Source organism: Spea bombifrons, chromosome 10, assembly GCF_027358695.1.
Source record: "Spea bombifrons isolate aSpeBom1 chromosome 10, aSpeBom1.2.pri, whole genome shotgun sequence".
In the NCBI taxonomy this organism is placed as follows: domain Eukaryota; kingdom Metazoa; phylum Chordata; class Amphibia; order Anura; family Pelobatidae; genus Spea; species Spea bombifrons.
In genome coordinates this window covers 14,090,684-14,115,640 of record NC_071096.1, presented here as the reverse complement: position 1 = coordinate 14,115,640, position 24,957 = coordinate 14,090,684, and the positions used below count along the sequence as shown (strand labels likewise).

Here is a 24,957-nt window from a genome sequence, read left to right as displayed (position 1 = left end):
TGGCAGACGTTTTCTCCCTCTGGGTGCCGGGCTCCCTCCCACAATCTGACAGCAGGAATCAGGTCTCGCGTGTCACTGTGTACATATTTCTGTTGCAGTGACTCAGCTGTGTATAGGAGTCATGAGGCTACTAAGTGCCCTGATCGTGGTGGCTGCTGCCTGTCGCTTTGCTGAGGCCACACTGTCAAAGACTGATTCAAAAAAGGCTTCTATCAACTCATCAGAAAAAAAGGTAAGAAACCAAGTTTCTGAGAGCCTTTCCACATGAGGATGTAAACTTCCCTAATCCTGCCATTAAAGGGGCACTCCAGCTGTCATATCCCCCCACCACCAGTGATATCTTGTAGTTGGAAATGTATGGGAGAACACTGCAGTATTCCCTCATATGCATTTGCCCCGTCCCCCAAATATGTAATTTCCTCATGTAACTCTGTTGGTTATTTAACCCCTTCGTGACCCCTTCATCCAAAAAATTGTTCCCACGTCGGCATAATCATGTTGATTGCGGGGGCGCTGCTGCTGCCGTGGGCAGACCAGCACAGCCACCCCGAGCCTTCGATCACTCCCAAGGAGTGATTCTGGAGGCTCAAAACAGGCAGCTTCCATAAGAGCGGCCGTGCAGCGTTAACCCCTTTTTAGGGGTTAATACCCAATTTGTATAGGGTTCTGGTGTTGCTGGTCTTCCTGGAAGCCTTGGTGAGATGCGGCACAGACAGCCTCCGCTGCTGCTGGCACTTCTATGGACACGCTGGTAAGTTGGGGGTATGTGGATATAATGGTTTTCTGGAGGCACAGTGGCATATAGGAGGTTAAAAGGCATATCAAGGAGGCAGCGTGGCATATGGGGGGGTTAAAAGGCATATCAGGGAGGCAGTGTGGCATATGGGGGGTTAAAAGCCATATCTGGAAGGCACAGTGGCATATAGGAGGTTAAAAGGCATATCAAGGAGGCAGAGTGGCAAATGGGAGGTTAAAAGGCATATCAGGGAGGTAGACAAAATCTTGTTTAGAAACGGCAATGCGCATCATTCACATTTAACCCTGTAATTGCCGAAATAAATAAAAATACCACGCATATGAGGTGTTTCCAAAAAACAGGACAAATACCTGAATATACTTTTGGAGTTTTTTTTCTGTTTGCACTGGTTATAATATATATATATATATATAGATATATATATATAGATATATATATATATATATATATATATATATATATATATATAGTTTTTATAGGTGGAACTGTGAAGATAATTCCCCCCACATTTTTAGATATTTTTCAGAATATATATATATATAAATATATTTAGTATAATAATTTAAAAGAAAGCCATACCTGTGCTGAAAAACAATATATGATTTGTGTGGGTGCACTAAATGAGAAGAGAGAATTTACAGTTGAAGAAGGACATAGCAAAAACACAAAAACGGCTCTTATTTTAGCGCAAACATGGTAAAAAACCCCAAAAACCTGGCCCTGAAGGGGTTAATATTAAGGCTATTTCAATATGAAGTGCATCTCTTTAGGGATCGCAAACACAACAAGTTTACAGTGAGATAAGACGGCATTCATTGATGCATATTTCTTGTTTTTGGGGAAAATGCTGTATGACCAAAACTGTGTGTGGGGACGCCTGGCCATCACACCTACATCAGCTTGTTGGATACACTGTTCCAAAGCCGTGGGAATGAATATGGAGATGGCTGCCTATATGCAGATTTTATACACCTGATAGCAATTGATGTGACTGAAACACCCAAACTCAATCATTTAGAGGGGTGTCCCAATACTTTTGGTCATAAAGTGTGTTTTTAACATGCATTACTTTTGAATATCCTACTCTTACAAGGGAAGCTACACTCTCCCCAAATGATGACTGCATATGAAAGTACTTTGTAAGTGGTCGCCCTCGTGACATTTGCAGAGCCAGGGATAGAGCTCACTGGCAGTAAGTATAACACGTATGAGGAGTATGTGATCAGCCAAACTCATCTCCTGCAGGACAAATAAGGGGAGGGGGCAAATACATATAGGAGGATCTGTATGATCCCACAATGCATTTGCAAGGGAGGCTTCAAGGGACCTCTCGGCTCTTATATGCATTAAGTCGCATATGATGGCTGGAGCGTCCCTGCAATATACTGGAGTTGGAGGTAAGGCTATGTGTTCATTGCTTTAGCTTTGCAGTTAATAGAAATGTGCCAATTACTCTTTCAGTCCAAGATTGAAAGCAGAACAGTAGCAGGTGCCATCAGAATGCTTGGCTAGAAGCAGTCAGAGATGATCTGTTACGTTCACAAACTTTAGCCGAGTTCATTTATTCAGGCTGTGTGCGTTATAGGCAATATTATACATGTAAAAATAATGACCTACATTAATATTTTATTAATTAACATGAATTAATGACCTACATTAATTAATATTTTATTGTAATTGTTTTTGAGATATTTCTTATAGGTTGTCTTATCTCCGGGATGCTGAGATCTGTAAGAAAAGTAACATATCAAACCCTGTCCGTATCCTTAGTCTAGCAAAGGCAGGCAAACCCAGTCAAACTCCAGTTGTAATTTAAGAAAACTTTATGATGTTTTTTCTTCCTTGTCTGTTTGGCAGACCCGCTTGTCTGATGTTCCAGTGCAGTCCCGAGGGGTGGTTTCCACTGACATTAAAGCCAAAGATATTCTTCAGGAGCATGGAAGTTACTGTGCTAAGAAAACCAAGGAACGTCACGTGTCTGGGGATGTGCTGGGATACGTCACACCGGTAAGCTATATCATGTCTCTTGGACATCGTTATGTGGACTTCATCAGCTAATCAAATCAATAACCTGGAGGATGTTCACCAAATAAAATATCCCAGTTCTGTACTCCAACTAGACAAATTACGTTGAAATAAATATAATTATTTACAACTTCTGGCTACTATGTGAATTTCTTAGTTAAGTTCTATTGGGTGTGAATTGACCTCTTCTTTTCTTGCCATGCGGTTTAGCTTGTATTACTTAGAGTTTATTGGGTTAATATGTTTTGAATATAGTGTATATTAGCCTGCACTCTCATTTGCAAGATGTTGCGGTGTGTAGGTGCCGCAGAAAAAGCCATTAGCAACTTCTGTCATCTGTGGTGTTAGGTGTCTTGTATTGGCTCGCTTGGCTTGTTTTTAGTCTGCCTATGAAGCAATGAATTAATAAGAATATATCCAAAGTGTATTATTAATTAAAATACAATATTATATTAATATATATCCGTAATCATTTGTGTCCTTGTCTTCACTTGATTCATTCTAAACATACAGCAAATGTAGTATTTGGTATTGATAGTAGGGAAGTACATCCATAAATCACCTCAAAGATGATTCCCTCTCTAAAAGCCAACATCGTCAGAAGCATTTGCATATGGAGTGATAGATAACAGAATTTTTTGTTGCTGCGTAAGCAATATCGCAAAACTGTCATACTCTGAAGTGTATTCATTTAAATGGGACATTGAATGGCAATCTCCATTGGTCGCTTGGCGCAACGCCAAGATGTCATCAATAAAGCAGTCATAGTGTCATGTGTGCTCAGAAATGTCCTCATAATCTCCAAGGACCACCTTTCTCTCCTAGTAGACAAAATGGGGCAAACATATCCTGATAACGCTGTTTTGGGACTACGTATGAAGATGCACAATAGATTGACACAAGAATATGTTTTTCCCGTTTTATTTAGTTTATTAATGTGTGTGAACGTTTTGTCTTGATGGGAATACTCCTGTCAAATCATCTTGGAATGGGTAAATCATAACTAATGTATCTTTTTACCTTTATTGTTTGTGTGTTTTTTGTTGTCGTTGTTGTTTTTTCCCATTTATATATTTGATCAATATGTTGCATTTATGCCACTGCATTGTATTCGCCTGTTTCTGGTATAATGACACACGAGTAGCTGAGAGAATCACCTGAAAGAAGACCTGCCTGATGACCTGTATGTGACAGAGATGTAACACAAGCTGGGCTTGGTTGTGGCTTGCCCCAAATGTGCTGGTAAATGGATGGACATCTGCATGATCCCAAGTGAGGAGAAAATGCCAGGATGTGCTATGGAGGCACGCTAAAACAGCATTGCAACCACCTCCAAATAATGGCTAAAACACATCTGTAAATGAATAAGGATGGCCGAAGTCTATTTGCTGAGTTGACGTAGTTGGATTCTAATTATAAATTTTAGCTACCCTGGTCACCATGATCATGATGATATATTATTTTGCAATATTTGCATACCTTTATTTCTAGACTTTATTGATATTTTCTATTCTTTGGATCTACAAGATCCTCTTTTGCGAACGTAACAGCTGTGCGGTACTCTTAACAAAGTTTCTCAGATGAAATGCCAGCTACGTGAACATCATGAAATCTACTTATTCTATAATCTCTTTTCCATTTTAAAATTCTACCTTTTGTGTAAAATCTGGTTCTACGGGATCCTGCAGGTAGCAAATCTACTTTGAAGCGTGGTAACTCTGATTTTGGTCGCAGAAGTCCTTGGAATAGATTGTATCTGTTGTCCTACAAGGAGAGTTACATTCTGGAGCGGTTAAATTTGACGACATTGTTTCCTTCCAGGAATTGTAGGATGCGTACTGACGCTACTGAAAGAGTTTGATGCTGTATCTTGTGTCAGATCGTTACCCACCAAGGGATTGTGATTTTTTTTTTAATACTCAATTATTTATATTTATGTACCATTGATACTGAATTATCATAATCGTGTTTTAGTACTGATTATCATTTGCATGATCTAAATGGATTCTGTGTTTGACTTGAGGAGTAAGTAATAAAACCAGAAGCGGCTTTGTTTTCCTCCTTTCTTTCAGTGTTGGGTGTTTTGTGGTTCTATCCTGTTCTTTAACATATTAGCATTTTGTCATTCAATAATGACATAATGCAATTCATATGCTATTTTTATTTTAATGTCACTCTGATTGTATCTGATATATTGTGCAAGCTTCATGTGAAATCTTTGCATATTAACATTAGGCAAACTTGTGCATTTGGTCTGAAGAAGAAAAAAAAGGCTTAAAAAAACAGAAATATGCAACCTGCATTATTCCCTCCCATGCAGGTATTTGTGTATAAATGCGCACAGAGACAAAACATTTAAACCCGACAAACATGTAATAGTGCGTCATTTGCTATTTAGGATTGAATGCAGTTGCACAGATCGGTGTTCTAGCATTTCATTCCTTCAGTACTGACACTGCAGGATCCATTGATCAGTGTATAGATCTGTACTGTGATCAGGAAAGCTACAATTCAGAACCCAGCCTCCTACAGACAGGGAACAAAATTTCTCACGTAAAAAAAATTGAAGAAGGTTAATGTCCCCACGCTCTTTGAATCAATGCAAAACCATTTTAAGTAGAAAGCAAGAAAAGGAATAATTAGTGGGGCACCTGTTGCACTCGTAAACAGTCTGTGTTGATTCAACCTCCCCACCGGACGCTTAATAAGAAGTCCTTATTAATTCCAGTACATACTATATTAGCTTTTAATGTAAACTCTCTATTTGTTAATTATACTTTTGAGTTTCCATACATATATTGTGTTAAACTTTTAGGAAAGTACATAGAAAAGTAAAGTCTTATTTTAATGTGGTAGGTGCTTCCTATATTAGCTAATCTTTTATCATACTGATGGTGACCTCCGTCTTCTACACACTTTCAATATTTGGCTATTTGTTTTTATTTTTATTCTACACGTGCTTCAAATTAAATATAACTGGCTTGAACTCTCCACTGCACCTGCCTTGCTCCTCCCCCTCAGGCTGCTCATTGGCTGTTGGCCATGCTCCTCCTACTTGCTCTGCTGATTTGCTCTCCAGCTCAGCGGTCATGCGTGGGAAGGACTCTGGTTGATTTCAATAAGATCACTTTCTTACCTCAGATTGGCTGCTTCATGCATCCAATCAGTGTTGAGAATTGTTGGACCATCGTAGCGCAGGTCAGCTGCAGCTGGCTGGTGGTGAATATTCCGTGTGTGCCCTTTGAGTAGAGTATGTGTTCGGCCAAAATGCCTCTCCTGCACAACTAGGAGTTGGGTTGGGACGGAGGTAACTGTATAAGGAGAGATTCTGCAGCATACCTCAATGCATTTGCAAGTCCACACAAAAAAATAAAACACTGAGCTATCCTATGGATACAAAACCCTTCCCATACTCATTGGAGACACCCGTTACAGATTCTTGAGACCTACCTACATGGAGTTCACCCAAACCTCCGCATGCTTGGCATACACCCTGTTCTTTCACTGCGCTAAGACCCCCCCTGATCTAGCTCACCTGCTACAGGGAAACACTATAGGCAATTTTAATAACTACAAGAGCTGAGTGATCCTTTTTAATTTTCTGTATGGTCTGCCTTGCAAATGCATGGAAGGATTCTGACACCCCCCCCTCCCATATATATTAACCTCTACTACCCCAGCTACTTGGCTTGCATGAGATGTGGCCAGTTTAACACATTTCCTGCTGCCTGCACCCATGTATAATTACCCATGTATATATTCTCCAGCTGTTGCTGCTGCATGGGATGCTTTTTAATATAGTACAATCTTTAATCGTGTAATTCACATTAAGTTCCACAAGGTGTCAGTACCGTCCTACCAAAGAAATGTAATGCTTCCTGACTTCCTTCGCTGAAAAGTAGCCTTAAAAAAAAAAAAAAAAAAAGGAATTTTTTGGTAATTGTTACACGTCAGGTATAGCATTCACTGTAGTAGCTCTAGCTATGTATTTTTTAACCTTTTGATTATTTTTATTATTGTATGTATAGTATATGGCTTCCATTCCTACAAACTACAGTGTGCTGATGGCAGCATAGAAAAAGCTATTTTCTAAAAGTGTACAACTTGTCTCCTTCAGTCACTTATTGCACTGAACGTTTTCTTTTTCAACAGTGGAACAGCCATGGCTATGACATGGCGAAAACGTTTGCAGCTAAATTCACCCTAATCTCTCCAGTCTGGTTGCAAATCAAGAGAAGAGGCAGAGAGTCTTACCAGGTTACTGGGCTCCATGACGTGGACCAAGGTTTGTATGCTGCAGCATTTGTCGTGCTTACCATAATTACGAACAATTTTATCTAAATCCACTAAATCCAAGCGAAGTATCTTGCATTATCTCTGGTAGGAGAAATGTTTTTATTTTTTTAAACTTTTTTTGTAGTCCTGACACCCATTCCTCTTGTTGACGTATGGCTGGAATATTATTCCGTTTGTACTACCAGGAGTGATGCTCGCCAAATTTCGGTGAATAGTACCTTAGCTGTTCTTTGAAATAAAGTGTCAAGATCTCCTGTTTCCTGCAAAACTTAAAACATATGGTACTGTAATAGTTTTTGTACTACCCTGGTGGTAATGGTCCAACATTATATCTGTGTGGAGTTATGTTGTAATATGTAATGTTTTGGTGAAAAAGAATTTAAAATAGATCAGTCCTCCACTGGATGCTTGGAATGGTTGGTCTACTAGGAGCTCAAACCCTTACAGTTAAATATTGCTACAGGAGTGACATTTTAAGGCATTAAGGTTATAATTTAAACATTTCTGTCATATTTTTATTTTAAGTTTGTTTCTGAGGGTAGTAGTAGGATATGTACACAAACCTTTTCCTCTAGACATGGAATGTGGAGGTTCTACTGAGAAGTTCTCATTGATAGCCAGAAAGCTACCAGAGTAGGCCTAGCAGAGTGTGAGAACTACCTCTTGGAGATCCCTGTGTAAAAGAGTGTGCCCAGGTCACTAATGGCCATTAAGGTTGTCCAGGTAACTCCACCTAAAGTGAATTACAGGACATTATTGCTAAAATGTAAAATTCTCACAGTATATACCATCTGGAAATGTATACTGCTGTTTGCATAGAGTGACAGAGCTGGTTGATCCTCCATCGTAACGTTCCTGATCTTTCGGTTCTGATTTTTTTTTTTGTTTGAAAGCCAAATTCAGCATTCACAAAGCAGGAAGGAGCCTGCTAAGACAGACAAGGAATGAAGAAAATTTCAATGAATATTAAGAGATTTCTCATCCTATTTTGTTTGTTTAGTTTCGGAGGTTAAGCAAAAATTGCTCATATTATAGTTTGTACTCATTCCGAATAGGAGTATAAAGTAATCTTTCTTGAACTACTTTACGAACCCTGAAACTAAACAAACAAAATTGAATAAGACATTTCTTAAGATTCCTTTAAAAATCCTTAATTCTTTGTCAGTTTCAGCACCCCCCCCCTTGCTCTGTGGAAGGAGGGAGAGCAAAGAAAAGGGTTGCACTGAATTTTAGTCCCAAACATAAAACCCTCCAAATTTTATCTGAAAGGTCAGGGAATAAAATTGTTTGACTGAAAATGAATGATGCACAAACGAAACAAAAACAATACGTTTTGGTCTCCGTGTATCTCAGCTCTGTACTAGAGCCCTGCGCGGGACTGCTTTTCTAATCCCGCCCGCTCCCGCTAATTTTTTGTCAAATCCTGCCCGCTCCTGCTATGTGGGTGTTCCACTCCCGCCCGCTCCCACAACATGTGTGCCCAATCCTGCCCGCTCCTGCCACATTTGTGTCCAATCCCGCCCGCTCCCGCCGCAAATGTGGCCAATCACGCCCACCTCTTTACCTGAACTGCAGATTTCCTGCACAGACCCGCAAGGCTGCCCTCGAGTTGCTCCCTCACAGTGTCTCTTCTCTTGCTCCGCCCAGGAACACAGTGGAGTCAGGGGAAGTGACGTAACATCACGTGACTCCGCTTTGTTCCTGGGCGGAGCAAGAGAAGAGACATTGTATGGGAGCAGTGCGAAGGCAGCCTTGCGGGACTGCGTGGGATTACCAGGACCTACAGGTACAGGGTCTGAACGCCCGCTCCAACAAGACGGCCCACAAGTTTTTTGCCTTTCAATGCAGTCCTCTACTCTGTACCTAAACAGGTTTTGCAATATATTCAGTGGTTATTTTTCCATTGAAAACAGGTATCGTGACATAACTGAAAACTAGCAATTCTGTGCAGTAGTCATATTATGCTGCCAAAGGCAGGCCGTTTAACACACGCACACATCAAATGAATTATTTGTTAAATGCATCATTCCATCTGCATTCAGAGCACCAAAAATATTAAATGTTGTGTTTGTGAAACTAGGAGTTGAGTCCTTTTTAACGTTTAATAGTCATCCACATTAAAAAACCTTTTAGAACCGCAGCATCCTAGAGCTTGCGATACCATTACATCTTTATTTCCATGAAAGTCGGATTTTTGGCCGCTTTGTTAACGTCTGTATATAAACTGACTTACTATTTGTTTTTGTGCTCCAGGATGGATAAAGGACATTAGGAAGAATTCAAAGAGCACAAAGATTGGTGAGTGTAAGCAATACATGAGTGAGCTGCTTTGTAATGCACGGAGAGGAAAGTCCGATCATGCAAATGCCGTGTGTCCTTAAAATAAAAATCATTACCCAGTAAGTCTAGTCGCAGTGAGATCTCCTGCATCACCCACGTGTTTGTCCTGTTCTTGCAGTGCCGCGCATACTGTTTGATGGGTGGTCTTACCAAGACTTTGAAAGCTTGTTCAGCAGTGAAGATGAAGTTGAGGAACTTGCCAGTGTCCTGGTGCAGTCTGCCAAGGTACGTGTTTTGGTATCCAGGTTTATTACCACACAGAACCCCCAAATTTAAAAAGCAATAACTTGTTATGAATCTCGTATAATGGAGATATGAATGTGTGGTGTGAGCAATGCATTATGCCTAATTTATTGTGCAGTTTAGTAAAGGAGTTTTTGCTATCAAGCTGGAACTGGAAAACACAACTCTCATGATGCCCAATCAGCAACTTAAAAAGGCACTGTACCTGCTAATCACCATGAATATTATAGTTCTACCCCAGCCAGAGATATACTTTTGGTAGTTGGTGGTCTAATGAGTTTTGTGTTATTTGGTTGTGAAAAGAGCCCCGAGTATTCCTGCCATGATAGTCGTCAATATACTTCTGTTTCCCTCAGGTTTAGACAAACATCATCCATTGTTTGTGGACCACAACTACCTTTAGCACGTGTGTGATGGCTGCTGATGAGTGATGGTGCTGAATGTTACAAATTCTTGTACAAATCTAGAAATGTCCCTGCTGATTGTCACCACATTGACCTAGAAATTACTCTTTATGCGTGTCTTCTCTGTCCTGCCTCCCCCTGAACAGAGTATGTATTGACAGCGCTCCTGCTGGATAACTTGAAATCTTGTCATAACGAGATTCATTTGAGGAATTGGCAAAGCCGTACCGTGATCAATACTAACCAACCTGTAATATCTTTAGGATGAGCGCTTTGATGGCTTTGTGGTGGAAGTTTGGAGTCAACTGGGTGGGCACAAAAGACAGTGAGTATAACACTCCTAATACCTCTTATAAGGCATCGTGTTTCACCTCTTCACACCCCCAGGACATTCTAATCGAGCAAATACAGTATTTTTGTGATGTTAGTCTTTTTCCTAGTGATGTAAAAAAAAATTATATTCGAGTCAAAAATGTATGCTACGCGATATCTGGCAGCTGTTTCAGGCTTGTATTACAGTCCTGGCACCCCATCTGACCGGGATCAAAGATGTGGGACATAAAAGGGGCTGATCCTAACCTTCTTGTCAAGATGTACACCCAGGAGCAGAACATCTCTATAGACAAATTGCTGATGAGATTTAAGGGGAGGTTTATTTTTACTATTATATCCCATCCAAAAGGTGTAGGTATGGGATGAAATTCTACAATTTATGCAACCGCGGCATCCTGTGATTTTACAGATATAAAAAGAAAGATAGACACCCAAATCCTCCTGGCTGCCCTAACTCTTTAAGCAGAAATGGCATGTTCTGATTTGAACCCTGTAACTTCCAAAAGCCATACAATAAACTTCTGCAGAATACGACCGTGCCTCTAACGTTTTGAGGGATTTACACGTTTTTAACTTGTTTAAGGCTTTTATGAGAACAATATTTTTGTATGGGATGCATGAAAATCAACCCATCTGCAAAAGATTTTCCCTAAGAAAAAAATACGAACCACAAATTGATATTGTTGTATTTTATTATGTATCCTTAAACTTGTAGCTAAAAAAACTAAAATGCCGCAGCCTTTCCTGCCGCTGCTTTCTGCTTGAAGCAGTGAGTCAGCATCAGGGAAGCGCTTACTTTGAAGTCGGCAGGAGCACTTTTTGTACATGAATATAAATGGGGATCTTGTTTGACTCCCTGGAACTCTTGGCAAGGCAGCGCTAAAACTTCTTTATCTTTCTAATTTCATTTGAAAGAAGCCAGATTGCCGGGGACAATCCTGGGATAGAAAATAAGCAGCTAATGATATGGAAACCATTTCTAAGTAGTATCATGCCGGTTCTCACATACCATGTTTCCAGGCTTGCAAAGTTAAAAATCAAAAGCTGATTCCCTCCTCAGCTTCTCATAGTTACCGTATATTCCGGCGTATAAGACGACTGGGCGTATAAGACGACCCCCAACTTTTACAGTTCAAATATAGAGTTTGAACTATACTCGCCGTATAAGACTACCCCTCTACCCAGCATACAACAACCAGCCAATCACGGCAAGCAATGTACCTTACCGGTGATTTGCTCGTTGATTTGCTGACATATACATACATGCACTGCCCTTACACACACACACACATATATATATATATATATATATATATATATATATATATATATATATATATATATATATATATATATAATTCTGAAACATTCACATATATATATATATGTGTGTGTGTGTGTGTATGTATATATATATATATATATCTACACATATTCCTGTCCATACATACACATTTATACACTGCCCTCACCACACACCCCTGCCTTTACACACACACACATATTATATATATATATATATATATATATATATATATATATATACACACACCAGCTTACAAATACACTGACCATATCACACCAACATACATACACTGCACTCACACCCCTTTCTCCCCATCTCTTACCTTATCCTCCGTCTTCTTTCTTCCATCCAGTTGTGGGAGCTCGAGGTCTGGCACTTCAGACCTCAGCTTCCCTGCTCCCTCATCACTACGCGCCGGCAATTGATGCCGAGCGCCGGGACATGACATCATCCCTGAGCTCGGCATCAATAGCCGGCGCGTAGTGATTAGAGAGCAGGGAAGCTGAGGTCTGTAGTGCCAGACCTCGAGCTCCCTAATGTCGGGCTAGTTAGAGGGAGGTCGTGATCTCCCCAACCAGCCCTGCTGATCAGGGCTAGTTGGGGAGATCACGATCTTGCACCTGCCTCGGCGCGGCCCTGAAGACCGGCCAGGGGAGGCGGCTTCTTCACTCGCCCCTCCCCTAGAGATTGGTGGCTTCGTGGGAACCTCCGGCTTGGTAAGTACCCGCTGGATGCATTTCTTAGGGATTTCTAAGTTAGTACCCGGCGTATAAGACGACCCCACACTTTTAAGAAGATTTTCTGGGGTTAAAAAGTCATCTTATACGCCGGTATATACGGTATATGTTCTTGCTCCAGATGTAAACTAACATGTTCTCCATGCAGTAGTGTCGCTGCCCTCAAAGAGATTTTATTTGCTCTCGCAAAAGGACTTACACAATCTGGCTCCTTTTTACAATAATTTGGAATCAATAAAGTAAAGTTATCTTTATTTTATTTACTTATTTTGAAATGTTTATCATATGTAATACCTTTTAAAAGTGTATTTCACTTTCCATTTGTAGCACAAAAAGTCAAATTTGGATATTTCTTATAGATCTTTTTTTAAATTGCTAAAATCCATTCAATTGCTTTAAAAGTTTGTGAGTTGAAGGGTAAGCAAACAAGATTACATGGTCCATTTATCAAGCCTTTGCTTTACACTTTGGCTTTTAATGATTTTTTTCTACAGAGTAATCATCACTATTTTCCCATTGAAAACTGTAAGCACCTCATTGCACCCTTAAGACGATAGAATGTTAATATATTTCAGGGCAGTCACTCACAGAATAGCACCAGGGTCGTCTTTCTTTACTTTAAAAGGACACTCCAGCCCTCAAATGCACGTTAATGCATATGGAAGCTGTGTGGCCCCTTTAAATGTCTGGCTGAATGCATCTCGCTGCACATTATGTTTTCACGTCTAGTCATCCAGCCACAGCTCTGCTACATTCAGGGGTCTATTTGGATCTCAGTATGTAAAGTCTCCCCTTTGATTTAAATGAGAGCCCTTTAATACCACTGATTAGCTGCTTGAGCTATCAATCAGTGACAGGAATTCTCCCTTTGATTTCATTGGAAAGTTGTACCTCCACTGATTGACAGCTTAAGCAACCAGTCATTGGCTCAAATTTCAGACCATAGTGGATGAAAGAAGACTTTGTACTGTGGCTTTAACCCCTTCGCGACAATTGACGTGCCAGGCAAGTCACGGAAAAACATCCGGCTGGCGACAATTGATGTGTCTGGCACCTAGAAGCAGTTGTACCTATTTAAGAGATCTGATTTGTTGGTGTAAATTGAACTGACCAGCTTCAAAGATCTCTTAAATTAGGATATGTGGGCAGAATTTTTAACACGTCAAAATTACAATTTGAAAAATGCACACTTCCCAAATGTGGCCTTTTAGTCCCCAAACAAACCTACAAACCCATGCATGGGGGGTATCATTGTACTCATGAGATGTTGCTGAACACATATTGGCATGTTGCCCATTCATCCAGTAGAGCAAGTGTGAGTTCAGGCCCTGATGTTGGGTGAAATAACCCGGCTCACTGTATACTTTTCTGCTTGTGATTTCAAACTGCCTTTGTGTATGTGGCATGGCTGGGCTGGAATGCACTGCATCAAAGACAGGCCTTCCTCAACTTAAAGGGGCAGTCCAGCCATCTTATTATCTAGCACTTCAGTCTTCTGAACAGAGTGTTCTGATGTAGGGCTGCAACAACTAATCGATAATGAAAATCGATGGCAATGAATTTAATTATCGATTAGGTGAATCGACTTCATCGAATATAAGATCTATGAAGGAGCACCAGCGTGACATGACCTTCCAGTGCTTAACCATAGAAGCTCTGGCGGAAGTACCGGCCAGCAGCGATGGAGGTTGTCTATGCGCATTGAGCAACGTTTGCCGGCAGCCGGAGAGGAGGGTCCCCACGCAGCGCTGCAGGAGATCTGGATCAGCTTCTCTGGCAGCCGGTGGGCGTCAGTGCGATGCGCGCAGACAACCTCTGATACTGCCGGCACTTTCACTGGGGCTTCTGTTATGGAGCACCTGCATCACGTGACCTTTTGGTGCTCAGTCATAGAAGCTCCAGTAAGAGTGCTGGCCAGCATCAGAGGTTGTCTACGCGGCTGGTCCTTCTAGACACCAAGGAGTCTGGAGCATGGGGGTAAGTCGGGGGTGGGGGTTGAAAGTGGCATATCGGGGGGCACAATGGCATATAGGGTGTATAAGGCATAGCAGGGGCACAGTGGCATATAGTGGGTATAAGGCTTATCAGGGGGTACAGTGGTGTATAGAGGAACACAGTGGCATATCTGGGGGTATAAGGCATATTAGGGAGGCACAGTGGCATATAGGGGTATAATGCATATTTGGGGGCACAGTGGCAAATTAGAGGGGGCTATAGGGCATATAGAGGGCACAGTGGCATATTTGGGGGGTAGTGGCATATTTGGGGGGAGAGTGGCATATCTGGAGTATAAGGCATATCAGAGGGCACTATGGAATATAGGGGGTATAAGGCATATCTGGGGGGCAGAGTGGCATATCAGAGGGGTATAAGGCATATCTGGGGAGGGCGGAGTGGCATATCTGGGGGTATAAGGCATTTCTGGGGTCGAGTGGAAAGCCTGTGCTCAAATGTGCATAAGTGGGGGAGGGGCAGTATGTTCATTAAATTATTTTAAATGAAAAATGTACATTTATTTTTTTATCAGATTAATCAAAAATAATTGGCCAGCTAATCGATTATGAAAATCGTTAGTTGCAGCCCGATTCTGATGTCATTCCTGGAATCTGTTGGAGCCACTCTCCCAAGCTTAGGAGTCACAGCCCCGGGTGCTCCTATGGCCACTGGTACCACTTTGGCCGTCACTCACTACATCTTCTCTAGTTCTTCTTTTAGGCCCTGGTACTTCTTAAGCTTCTCACACTCCATCTTCCTGATGTTTCTGTCACTTGGCACTGCTACATCTATCATCACCGCTGCCTTTCCGTCCTTGTCTACTACCACGATGTAGGGTTGATTTGCCAGTACCTCCTTGTCTGTCTGGATCTGGAAGTCCCACAGGATCTTAGCCCTGCTATTCTCCACAACCTTCTGTGGAATCTCCAGTTTAGACTTGGGAGGGTTTAGCCTAAACTCTGTGCAGATGTTCCTATACACAATGCCAGCTACCCCAAGTAGGACACGTACACACACAGAAAGTTTTCTGGGTGCAATGGAGTTGGTAAGTTAACCCGTTGTCACTCCAAGCCTTAACTGAAATATATCCTGTGCTTACCACCTGTGTCACACATTGGACATATGGATATGTAAATGAGCATATGACACTGTCTATATTTAACTCCCACATCACTGCAGACATTTGTCCTAGTTTTTGTAATCCAACTTAAAGGCTGGAAAAGTGTTCCATTCAAAACTGCTTTAGGGGGATACTCCAGCCATCATATGCACTTTATTGAATATACCTTTATATGTTATACTTTTAATTTTGTCTTGTGATCCTTAGAAATGCGTGTGTTTCCCTCGCTCCAGGGCTTGCAGCTTAATTATAGCATATCGGTTACAAAATATTTTACCAATACACAGTTAATTAGTAGGGCCGTAAGGGACAGTAGACAAAAACTGATGTCTATTTTTGAACGTTTTGGACCCCTTTGAAAATGAAGACGCTTTATGAATCAGTGGCACTGTAGGTGGCACGCACTGTAGACTACTGTAGTATGAAACAATATAGATGAACTAATATAATTTACCTTGTATCTTGGTACATTTATTTAAGCATAATATATTATAGTACAGATATAACTTAGCAGTAGGTCAGTTTGGAGACCAGTCTAGATTATAAACGTATTTCTATGTGCTGAGTGCTTTGACTGCGCCTTGAGATTGTAGTAATGTGAATGTACGTTACTTGATCCCATCAACAAAGCACTATTTTTAATTTCTTCTTCCATATACAGCTCTGTTGGAACAATGAAAGTGCTGGTCAAAATTAGTTAATAGAATCTTAAAGACTTTTAGCATTGCTTGAAAACATTTCGGCACCCTGATTTATTACTCTGTCGTATATTCAGTAAACTGTTTTAACTGGCCAACTTGGTTTTGATGGACAAAACCCAGTGAGCTTCTCCTGCAAGAAGGTCACATTTCATAATGCACATGAGGAAATCTCCTCACTTTATGCAGGAACCACACAAGCCTTTCGTCAGGGGGGAGTTCATCTAGGTTGTCCATTTGTAATATATAGTGTAATCAGAGAGTAGAAATGTTAATCACAAAAACAATTAAAGGTGATGATTGCAGGCGATATACAATGCTTCATACATTACACACGTGACATACTTGATAAACTCTAATGCAAACTCATGGATTAGTGAAAACACCGGTCAGCTATTAACGTATAACCGGTACATGTGACGTAAATATATATAAAGAATAGTGTTCTTTCCTGACAGTTCAATGTCACTTTTAGGTAACTTGAAATTACCCAGCGATGAAATTTGATCAATAACCTGTTTTGACGTACACGTTCACTGTAGTCCTGGGTGAAAACACACAAATTAGCTTTCTATACAGTTATGAAATCCCTGAGCATTTAAATCTTTAAGAATCCTCTTAAACGCTCCTGCAATTTGCAATTACTCTGTACTTATCCCAGGTTACAACTGCTTAGCCATATATAACAGAATGGCTGGTGATTTCCATGTGATTCTCATTTATATCACTAAGTGTCAGTGTTGCTATAACTCTCACTCACATTAAGCAAGCTCCCTGAGGCATGAGGTTGGGATAGCAACCCAAGTTTAATAACACACTGGTTTAGCTAGGTTGCAATGTCTGCGGTGCACGTGAAGGTTTCATTATCTGATTGTGTGATCTCTCTACTTTAAAGAATAGTTTTCAGAGGTATTTTACATCTCACATAATGTGTTTTACAAAGACAACAGTCAGGTCTTACTCTTAACATGTACCTCTCTGCCTTAGCACGGTATACACGTTATTAAAAGCAGGTGGGTTCGACCCATGGCTTTTTCTTGTTCATGGCTAACCTAGAGTCAAAGGTCTTGCAGGTAAAAGGCGGGCGAAAGGTTTCAGACTCAAATCTTTACGCTATATGGAAATGGAAATATTGGGAGTTGTTAAGAGACGTGGGATTATGAATGCTTGAGAACTGCTGGTATAAAGTCATCAGAGTTGTTGCTTCACAAAAGTTGGCTAGCCAAGGGTCACATCTGACTCCAGGTAGATTGCCCATCTGGTTTTTGTAAAAGATTAGATAAAAGCACTTAAATGTAAATAAATAAAATACATTGAACAAATGTTCAAGATTTTTTCGAAGCTCCTATCGTTCTATTACTGGCACCCATCAATATGTGCGTTATTTTTTTAATTGAAATGAATCTGTCTTGTGAGGCTGTTTGGTAGATGAACCAGTGACTAATTTCTAAACCAGAAACGAGACAATGGGACGCTTTATGCAGTATAGACAACACTGTAAATAAAATAAACATGGGGAAAAGGGCATTTCTTTGAAAAGCAGCATTCAATAATTCCCTTTCTTAGGCCAAATGGTACAAGAAGCCCAGGCTTCAGCTTTTATAGATAAAAACATACAGGTTATTGGTGACATTACAGTACACAGCAGGTTGCTTTTTGTTTATACCTGAGATTAGAAACATTACTTTCCAGACAACCTTTTAAGCAGCTTCTGCTGAACAGTTGAAATGCAGAAAGGAAGGATAAACACAGGTTTGGTGAACTTTATAGTATTTGTTTTTAAATGTATATTAAACTTTTCCATAGCGATAATTGGATTTATTTTGTGAATTATTTTATTGTAAAGTACAGTTATTTGTTAAAATAATTAAATTGTGGAGTATTGCCCCCTCCTACTACATCAGGACCCCATACAGTTCAGGGATTTTTTTTATTTCCTCACTTGCATTGTCACTTTAGTCAGTTTGTTTTCTAACTGACCTGTCGGTGGCTAAAGAGCACTGAAAGCAGGATGCTTAATTTTTAATATACTAGAGTAACAAAAGACCACCCCTGTCTCATTTTTCTCCTTCCCCCATTGAAATCAGTTAGCAATAACCAATTGCAGACTGGCTACATCTGTTTCCATTGATTTGAGGGGAGTGTTACAGAGCATGTACAGGAAGTATACTTAAGTATGCTTCCTGCTTTCAGTAGAAGCAATACATTACCTCTTGGATCTTTGGTTACATTTTGTCAATGTACATCAGTTGATGAGATCCATTTTGCGGTCTGTAATATGCACAGTGTCACCAACTGCTGAATGAATTAAAAGGATGGCATACATTCCAGATCAAGGCTCTCCATGAAAGAGAACGTTTAGACATACATTAGGCTTTACTTATAATATGTCACCTGTATTTTTAAGATATAGGAACAAAATACTGTAGAACAGAAAAGGATAAGTTCTTCTAAGTTAAAGGCATTCAATTAAGAAATTCATACTTGTATGTAATTGTCATTGATTTTGTTATGGTTTTTGTCCTATCTGTAGTTCATACATTCACTGACAGGTGAAGGGAATAACACTGATAATCTTGTTATCATGGCACCTGTGGCTTCAATATATTAGGCAGCAAGTAAACATTTTGTCCTCAAAGTTGATTTGTTAGAAGCAGGAAAAATGGGGAAAAAAGGGATCTGAGCGACTTTGACAAATAGTGATGGCTAGACAACTGGGTCAGAACCTTTCCAAAAGTGCAGTTCTTGTGTGGTGTTTCCGGCCTGCAGTGGTCAGTACCTATCAAAAGTGGTTCAAGGAAGGAAAATCAGTGAACTGGTGACAGGCTCATGGGCAGCCAAGGCTCACTGATGTAGTTAGGGGGTGAAAGCTGACTTGCATGGTGAAATTCAATAGACAAGCTACTGCAGCTCAAATTACTGAAACAGTTAATGCTGGTTCTAATAGAAAGGTGTCAGAACAAACATTGCATTGGCCTCCAAATTCCCCAGATTTCAATTCAATCGAGCAGCTATAGGATATGCTGGACAAAAAGTCTGATCCATGGAGGCCCCACCTTGCAACCTTCAGGACCTAAAGAACCTGCTGCTAATGTCTTGGTGCCGGATACCACAGCATACCATCTAGAGGTCTAGTGGAGTCCATGCCTCGACAGGTCAGTGCTGTTTTGGCGGCAAAATGGGGACCAACACAATATTAGGCAGGTGTCCATAATGGTATGGCTGATCAGTGTGCCTCATATCTAAAAATACTGTATTGATTAGCCTCTAATCCAGAAAAAAAAATCTTTAGTGGGTTTTTGGGGTACCACAAATCACTATTGTTTTTATTTATTTTTACTTTGTAAGGGGAGTCACCGTGCTGTTGCTGTTAGGGTAAGGGCCAAGTATTTGTGTGCAACCTCCATAATTGCAGACAAAATATTTTTATTGTTCTTATGCCTAAATCTGTGTCCATTTTTCCAAGCTTCACAATTGCAGTAAGGATGGGATTGAAGGCTGTAATCTCTGATTAGTGGACCACAGCGATAACTCTTGTAATGTGACCCCTGTGATTAGTGAATCAGAGCTATTGATTGATACAGAACGACATGAATAGTTCCCACTGGACTGCCTCAGTTCCAGCGCCCTGCACTGGGGATCTGCTGCCAAGTGTCCCGCTTAAAGGCATGACGTTCCATACCATCATAATGGAGTTAATGTGACCCAAAAATTATGATGGTAAGGAACATCACTGTGGATGCCTGAAATTTTCCCCAAGATAATAATACATTTTCATGTGACACAAAAACAGGCACTAATTGGCATAGCAGTGAACCTCCCAGGGCTGGCTGCCAGGAGATGCCCCTTTCCATCTTCTTATGGGATGCAAACATGTAGAGTGGGCATCATAAGAGGACAGGGCTATCTGTGCAAAGGGCCTAGCCCCAGTAAGACTTTGAGATGGTGGTAGGTAGGACCTGGGTGGGAAGTGGAAGTGACTACATACCGCTAACCTACACGCAGATTGAAGGTGCTAGGTTAAACCCAGTAAGTTGCCAGCTTCGCCCATAGGCTGTTTCCATAGAAACAGAAAAAACATCTTAAATGTTCTCTTGTTTTGTGATTAAACCTTGAGAGAAAAGAAAAAAAATATTTGAGATGTTTATTTGCTTAACATACCAGAATGCAATTTATATTTTGTCTAAAACAGAACAAACGCACTTAAGAGTCTGTGGCATTTTTCTTAAGGACGTCTATATTTTGCACAGGTGCTACAATTAAAGTGAGCAGTGATTGCAGCACCTGTGTAATTACAGGTATCGCAGTAGCGCATGCAATGCGAGACCTCAAGAAATGGAGCATGAGAACCCCAAGGAGGTATGATTCATGGCGGTAATCAGTGCCAACACCTTGATTCTCTTTACTCATTTTACGGCTATTGCAATCTCAAAGCATTATGCATTTCTCCTTTTGGTCTTAATCCCGTGATTGGTATGAATATGTTATACTCATTTTTACCTGCTGGTTGGTGTTATTTAAAAAAAATATATAGTGTATCCTAAGATCTTTGCATCTTACTCTTTGTCATTTTTTTATTTTTTTTTTGTAAACTTACGGTATTCTTCTTGGGAAATGTTCCCGAACAATAGATTTTTTTCATCAATAGGTAGAAGAAATTCTAAGTGCAATTACAAACAAAAATATATTGAAAAAAAATCTATTTTTTGGCATATTGCAAATATAGTATGATGAACTATATATTCATATTGTATCAACAAAATCTGTCCTTGGAAAAAACAATATATACATTGCATGGATACACTTCAATTTAAATAGATGAATCTCAATTTTAAAGAAACGTATAGTATACAAAAAAGGCTTTGGTCACTTATGTAGGAAGATATCTGGTCTTGAATGGGTTAACAGATTAATGTGTGCACTTCTTGTCCGTTTGATCCTGTGTCATTTATTGTAGTGTAGTTGTGTCTGAACTACACAAAATCCTTCATCCCCTGGAACTTAGTGCTGTTAGCTTTATAGATGGGGTCTGCCCCCGGGGTTATATTTCATTGCTTTGTCAGCGCAGGTTGCAGGTGCCTGCCGCTCACCTCTCATACATCAAGGTCTGGGAGAGCTGTCGGAGTCCGACTGAGTCTGTCACCCGCTCACTTATCCAGCCTGCTGCTTGAAATGCTTCATACGTCCGCAAGTCCCCTGGGAGTCCAGCTTACATTTTCTTTTCAAACACACCGTTTGTCTTAAGCTTTATAAAGGTTAATGGGAATAACTGCATCTGCCTTTTGTGTAACAAGGTAGGGGAGCCTGTGACTTATTGGAAAGGCAGCTGCCCTCATCTGAAGGCAGTCTCATTCATTTAGGGCAGTCTGACTCATTACAGGTGAATTTCCTTGGGGACTCGTGCAGCTGGGGGATCGCTGTTATATTTTAGTAATTATGCAGGAGACACTAAACACTGAATTCCTAGCGCTTTTTTAAATTCCTGATTTGTGTCCCATATGCAACAGCTTTATTGAGTATGTATGCGTGCGTTGGTATACGTGTGTATGTTTTTGAGGACAATTTTATGATTCCTTGAGTTGCATGCATTACAACTTACTCATGCGAAATGGGTTGATACCACACAGGAGCTTGTGGTGTCCCACGTGATGAGAGTGGTTTTATATATATATCCCATCCTCATCGCCATGGATTGTAGCCAAGGATTGGAGGAAAGCCAAAGCTGGCCTTACATAAAGCATAGTCCTAGCAAGAGCTCTTGAGAGCCCACAAAGTAATTTCACTATGTATTATGCAGAACCAGTTCACCCGTTCTTACATGAAAACATAGAATTTGATGGTAGTTAAGAACCATTTGGCCCATCTAGTGAACCCATTATTCCTACTAAAAAGACTTAAACTTTAATCAATTCTTGGTCTCTTCTTAGATCCTGGATAGTCATATGGTTACCCCATGTTTAAATCCCCTAGCCGTATAAGCCTCTACCTCTTCTGCTTCCAACAGGAACTCCCTATAGTTGGCCTATAATATATATAGTGGAGTTAAAATGTTTAGCTGTCCTGGAACTCATAATTTAGTGAATACAAGTAATGTTATCTTACAACAAAGACAAATAGTATAAAAGGCTATTACTGCCAATATCTATAATACAAAATAATGAGCGAGGAGTTAAAAATTACTCTTCAGTCCTCTCTTAGATGGAACATGTATTCTTTGTTACTGTAATGCATGTAATTGGCCTTGGACTAAAGCGAGATGTTCCCCTTCAGCCTGGTGTACAGTTAAAGTTAAGGGAAACGAGTGCCTTAGTGCCTGTTAAAAGCTGGCAGGGTATAAATGGTTAGGGTGGACAATAAATGTTTATGCACCTGGTGTAGTCAATGCAGTTCTTGCCCTGACGCTTGGCATTTAACTCTGTTTTGATGGATGTTCTTTGCCCCCCACAGGGAGCTGGTTCACTTGCTGACACATGTTGGAGAGGCTCTTCACCTTGCTAAGCTACAATTCATCCTGGTTATTCCCCCAGCAGTTGCACCAGGGTAAGTAAAACAATGAATATCAGAGGTCACTGATACCTTCACGTAATTCCTATCATGTTTATTACTTTTATTTCTAACTGTTCATTTCAGAGAACAAGTTAAATCCCTTACTAGCATTGAAAAATGCAGACAGAATAGATTAAAGGGGCAATTTAGTGTCCTGGCATCCCCATTATAGAAGAATGCTTATAGTTAGTATTAAGAAACAAGGTATTTATGATTTCCCCATACTACTCGGTACTAAATGTCAGCTTCAAAATGTTTGATTTTTGCTCTTTTTGGTAAGGGTGAGGTTAAAAATGGTTAGTAGCACATTTGCCACTTAAATGGGGATGGTGTCTATATTGATCCTCAATGAAATATTGCTGTGCCCTCTTTAGTTATTTACCCATTCACACCTGGGACCTTGTAACACTAACGAGTCACATGACCCCGGGGAGGGGAAATGGCTAATTGGACCCAATTTGGACATTTCCATTTAGGGGTGTACTCACTTTTGTTGCCAAGGTTTAGACATTAATGGCTGTGTGTTGAGTTATTTTGAGGGGACAGCTAATTTACACTGTTACACAGGCTGTACATTCATTACTTTACATTTTAGCAGATTGTCAAAGATATAAGAAAATATTTACAAAAATGTGAGGGGTGTACTCACTTTTGTGAGATACTGTATATGTCAGGCAGTGTGCATATTATCGTATATGATTTTATATGGTTTAGATAACATTCAGTGTGTTAGTAAGGCCCATAGCTCTGAATCTCCATGCAGACACATTGCCCTGATTACAATATCAGACGCTGTGTTTCATGGCTGAATGCTATCTGTTTCACAATGAACATCAAATAAATCATGGCATTACTCTGACGCTCTTTATGAATGATGTACAAATATTTGTGATGTATACACCTGCCTCTCTTCCCAGTGAATGCTGTTCCCGTGTGTACTGCTTATCAGTAATAACCCTATAAAAATCCCTGACCCATAACAACGTCCTAGCGGTGCCTCCTAATTACGCTATCCAACAATCCCCTTCAGGCTATTGGTAACAGCCTGGAAAATCCATTATTTTGCTTTTTTTACCGTTAATAACCCAATTCTGTATTTTCTGTCGGCTTTTCAATTTTCCCCCTAACTCATTCGCTTCCACAATAGCAGTAAACTGGCTCTATTCTAACTCATAATCCACTGCAAAGGCAACGTAACTTTACAATGTGGAGGCTGATTAGAATAAAAGTGGCCCATCTAGTCTACTTATTCTCATGTGAAAAAATAATTGGGGATATTTGTGAATACTCCAACTACTTTGGTTAATGTCACCCTTTCTGTAAAAGAGTCACATTTGACATGTTAACCCTTCAAGGGGCAGCGATGTTCGTTGATCTTCTAGTTTGTTTTACTGATCTGGGTCGTTAATGAAATCCATGAACTGTTCACTCCCAGGCTTCTTCCATTTTGCTTTTATGGGGGGTCTTGGTGTTACAAGCAAAACAGGAGAACATTGGTCAATCTTATAGAAAATGCATAGTTTGGAAAAATAAGTGAAGGGATTCAGATAGACTGAGCATATTAAATGAAATCCTAAACATAGAGTAAACTTTCAATAATTACACCCACGTCTCTGGATGAGTCACCATATTAGCTGTTTACAAAAGGTTGACATTTATAGAGATGGGCCCACAATACTCATTAGTGTCGGTTTTCTAAATATATATAAATTGATGCCAGAGATACTTTGGGGCACAATTTCAAAAGGAAAATCAAATGTGTTTACAACTGTCTGCCGTCTTTGATGTGATCCGTCTTAGTTTATATCAATGTTGTCCCTCTGCCCCATAAATATTTTTCATCATAAACTTTAGAGGTATGCATCCACTGCGTTGTTCCATTAATTCATGCAGATCATTTTAGTTGAATGCGTTCCTACATATGCTTACTGTTTTATGTTTGCTTGGAAAACTGGTTTATTTGCATATAGTTACTACTGCTACCTACTCACCTCATTTAGATTTGAATTATTGTGTCATTCCTGTATTTACTCTGTAAAGGCCCACTGGACATGATAGTCTTCAATTTTGTATGTACTCCTATTTCAAGTAGAATTGCGTGTATTGAGATTATTATCTGTTATGAATGTTTGTTATTGATATTATAATTATTCCTAT

At 40.1% G+C, this 24,957-nt stretch overlaps 1 protein-coding gene across 2 annotated transcripts in view; it reads left to right on the top strand.

The window, feature by feature from the left end:
* The window catches only part of CHID1 (chitinase domain containing 1), a 138,903-nt gene that overhangs the window by 180 nt on the left and 113,766 nt on the right, over positions 1 to 24,957 (top strand). For both annotated transcript variants that reach the window (XM_053448620.1, XM_053448619.1), the window contains exons 2-8: positions 99 to 232; positions 2,615 to 2,764; positions 6,935 to 7,067; positions 9,332 to 9,376; positions 9,537 to 9,643; positions 10,329 to 10,390; positions 22,702 to 22,794. In XM_053448620.1, coding sequence (XP_053304595.1) covers positions 99 to 232; positions 2,615 to 2,764; positions 6,935 to 7,067; positions 9,332 to 9,376; positions 9,537 to 9,643; positions 10,329 to 10,390; positions 22,702 to 22,794 — 724 coding nt within the window. The remainder of the gene's footprint in view (positions 1 to 98; positions 233 to 2,614; positions 2,765 to 6,934; positions 7,068 to 9,331; positions 9,377 to 9,536; positions 9,644 to 10,328; positions 10,391 to 22,701; positions 22,795 to 24,957) is intronic.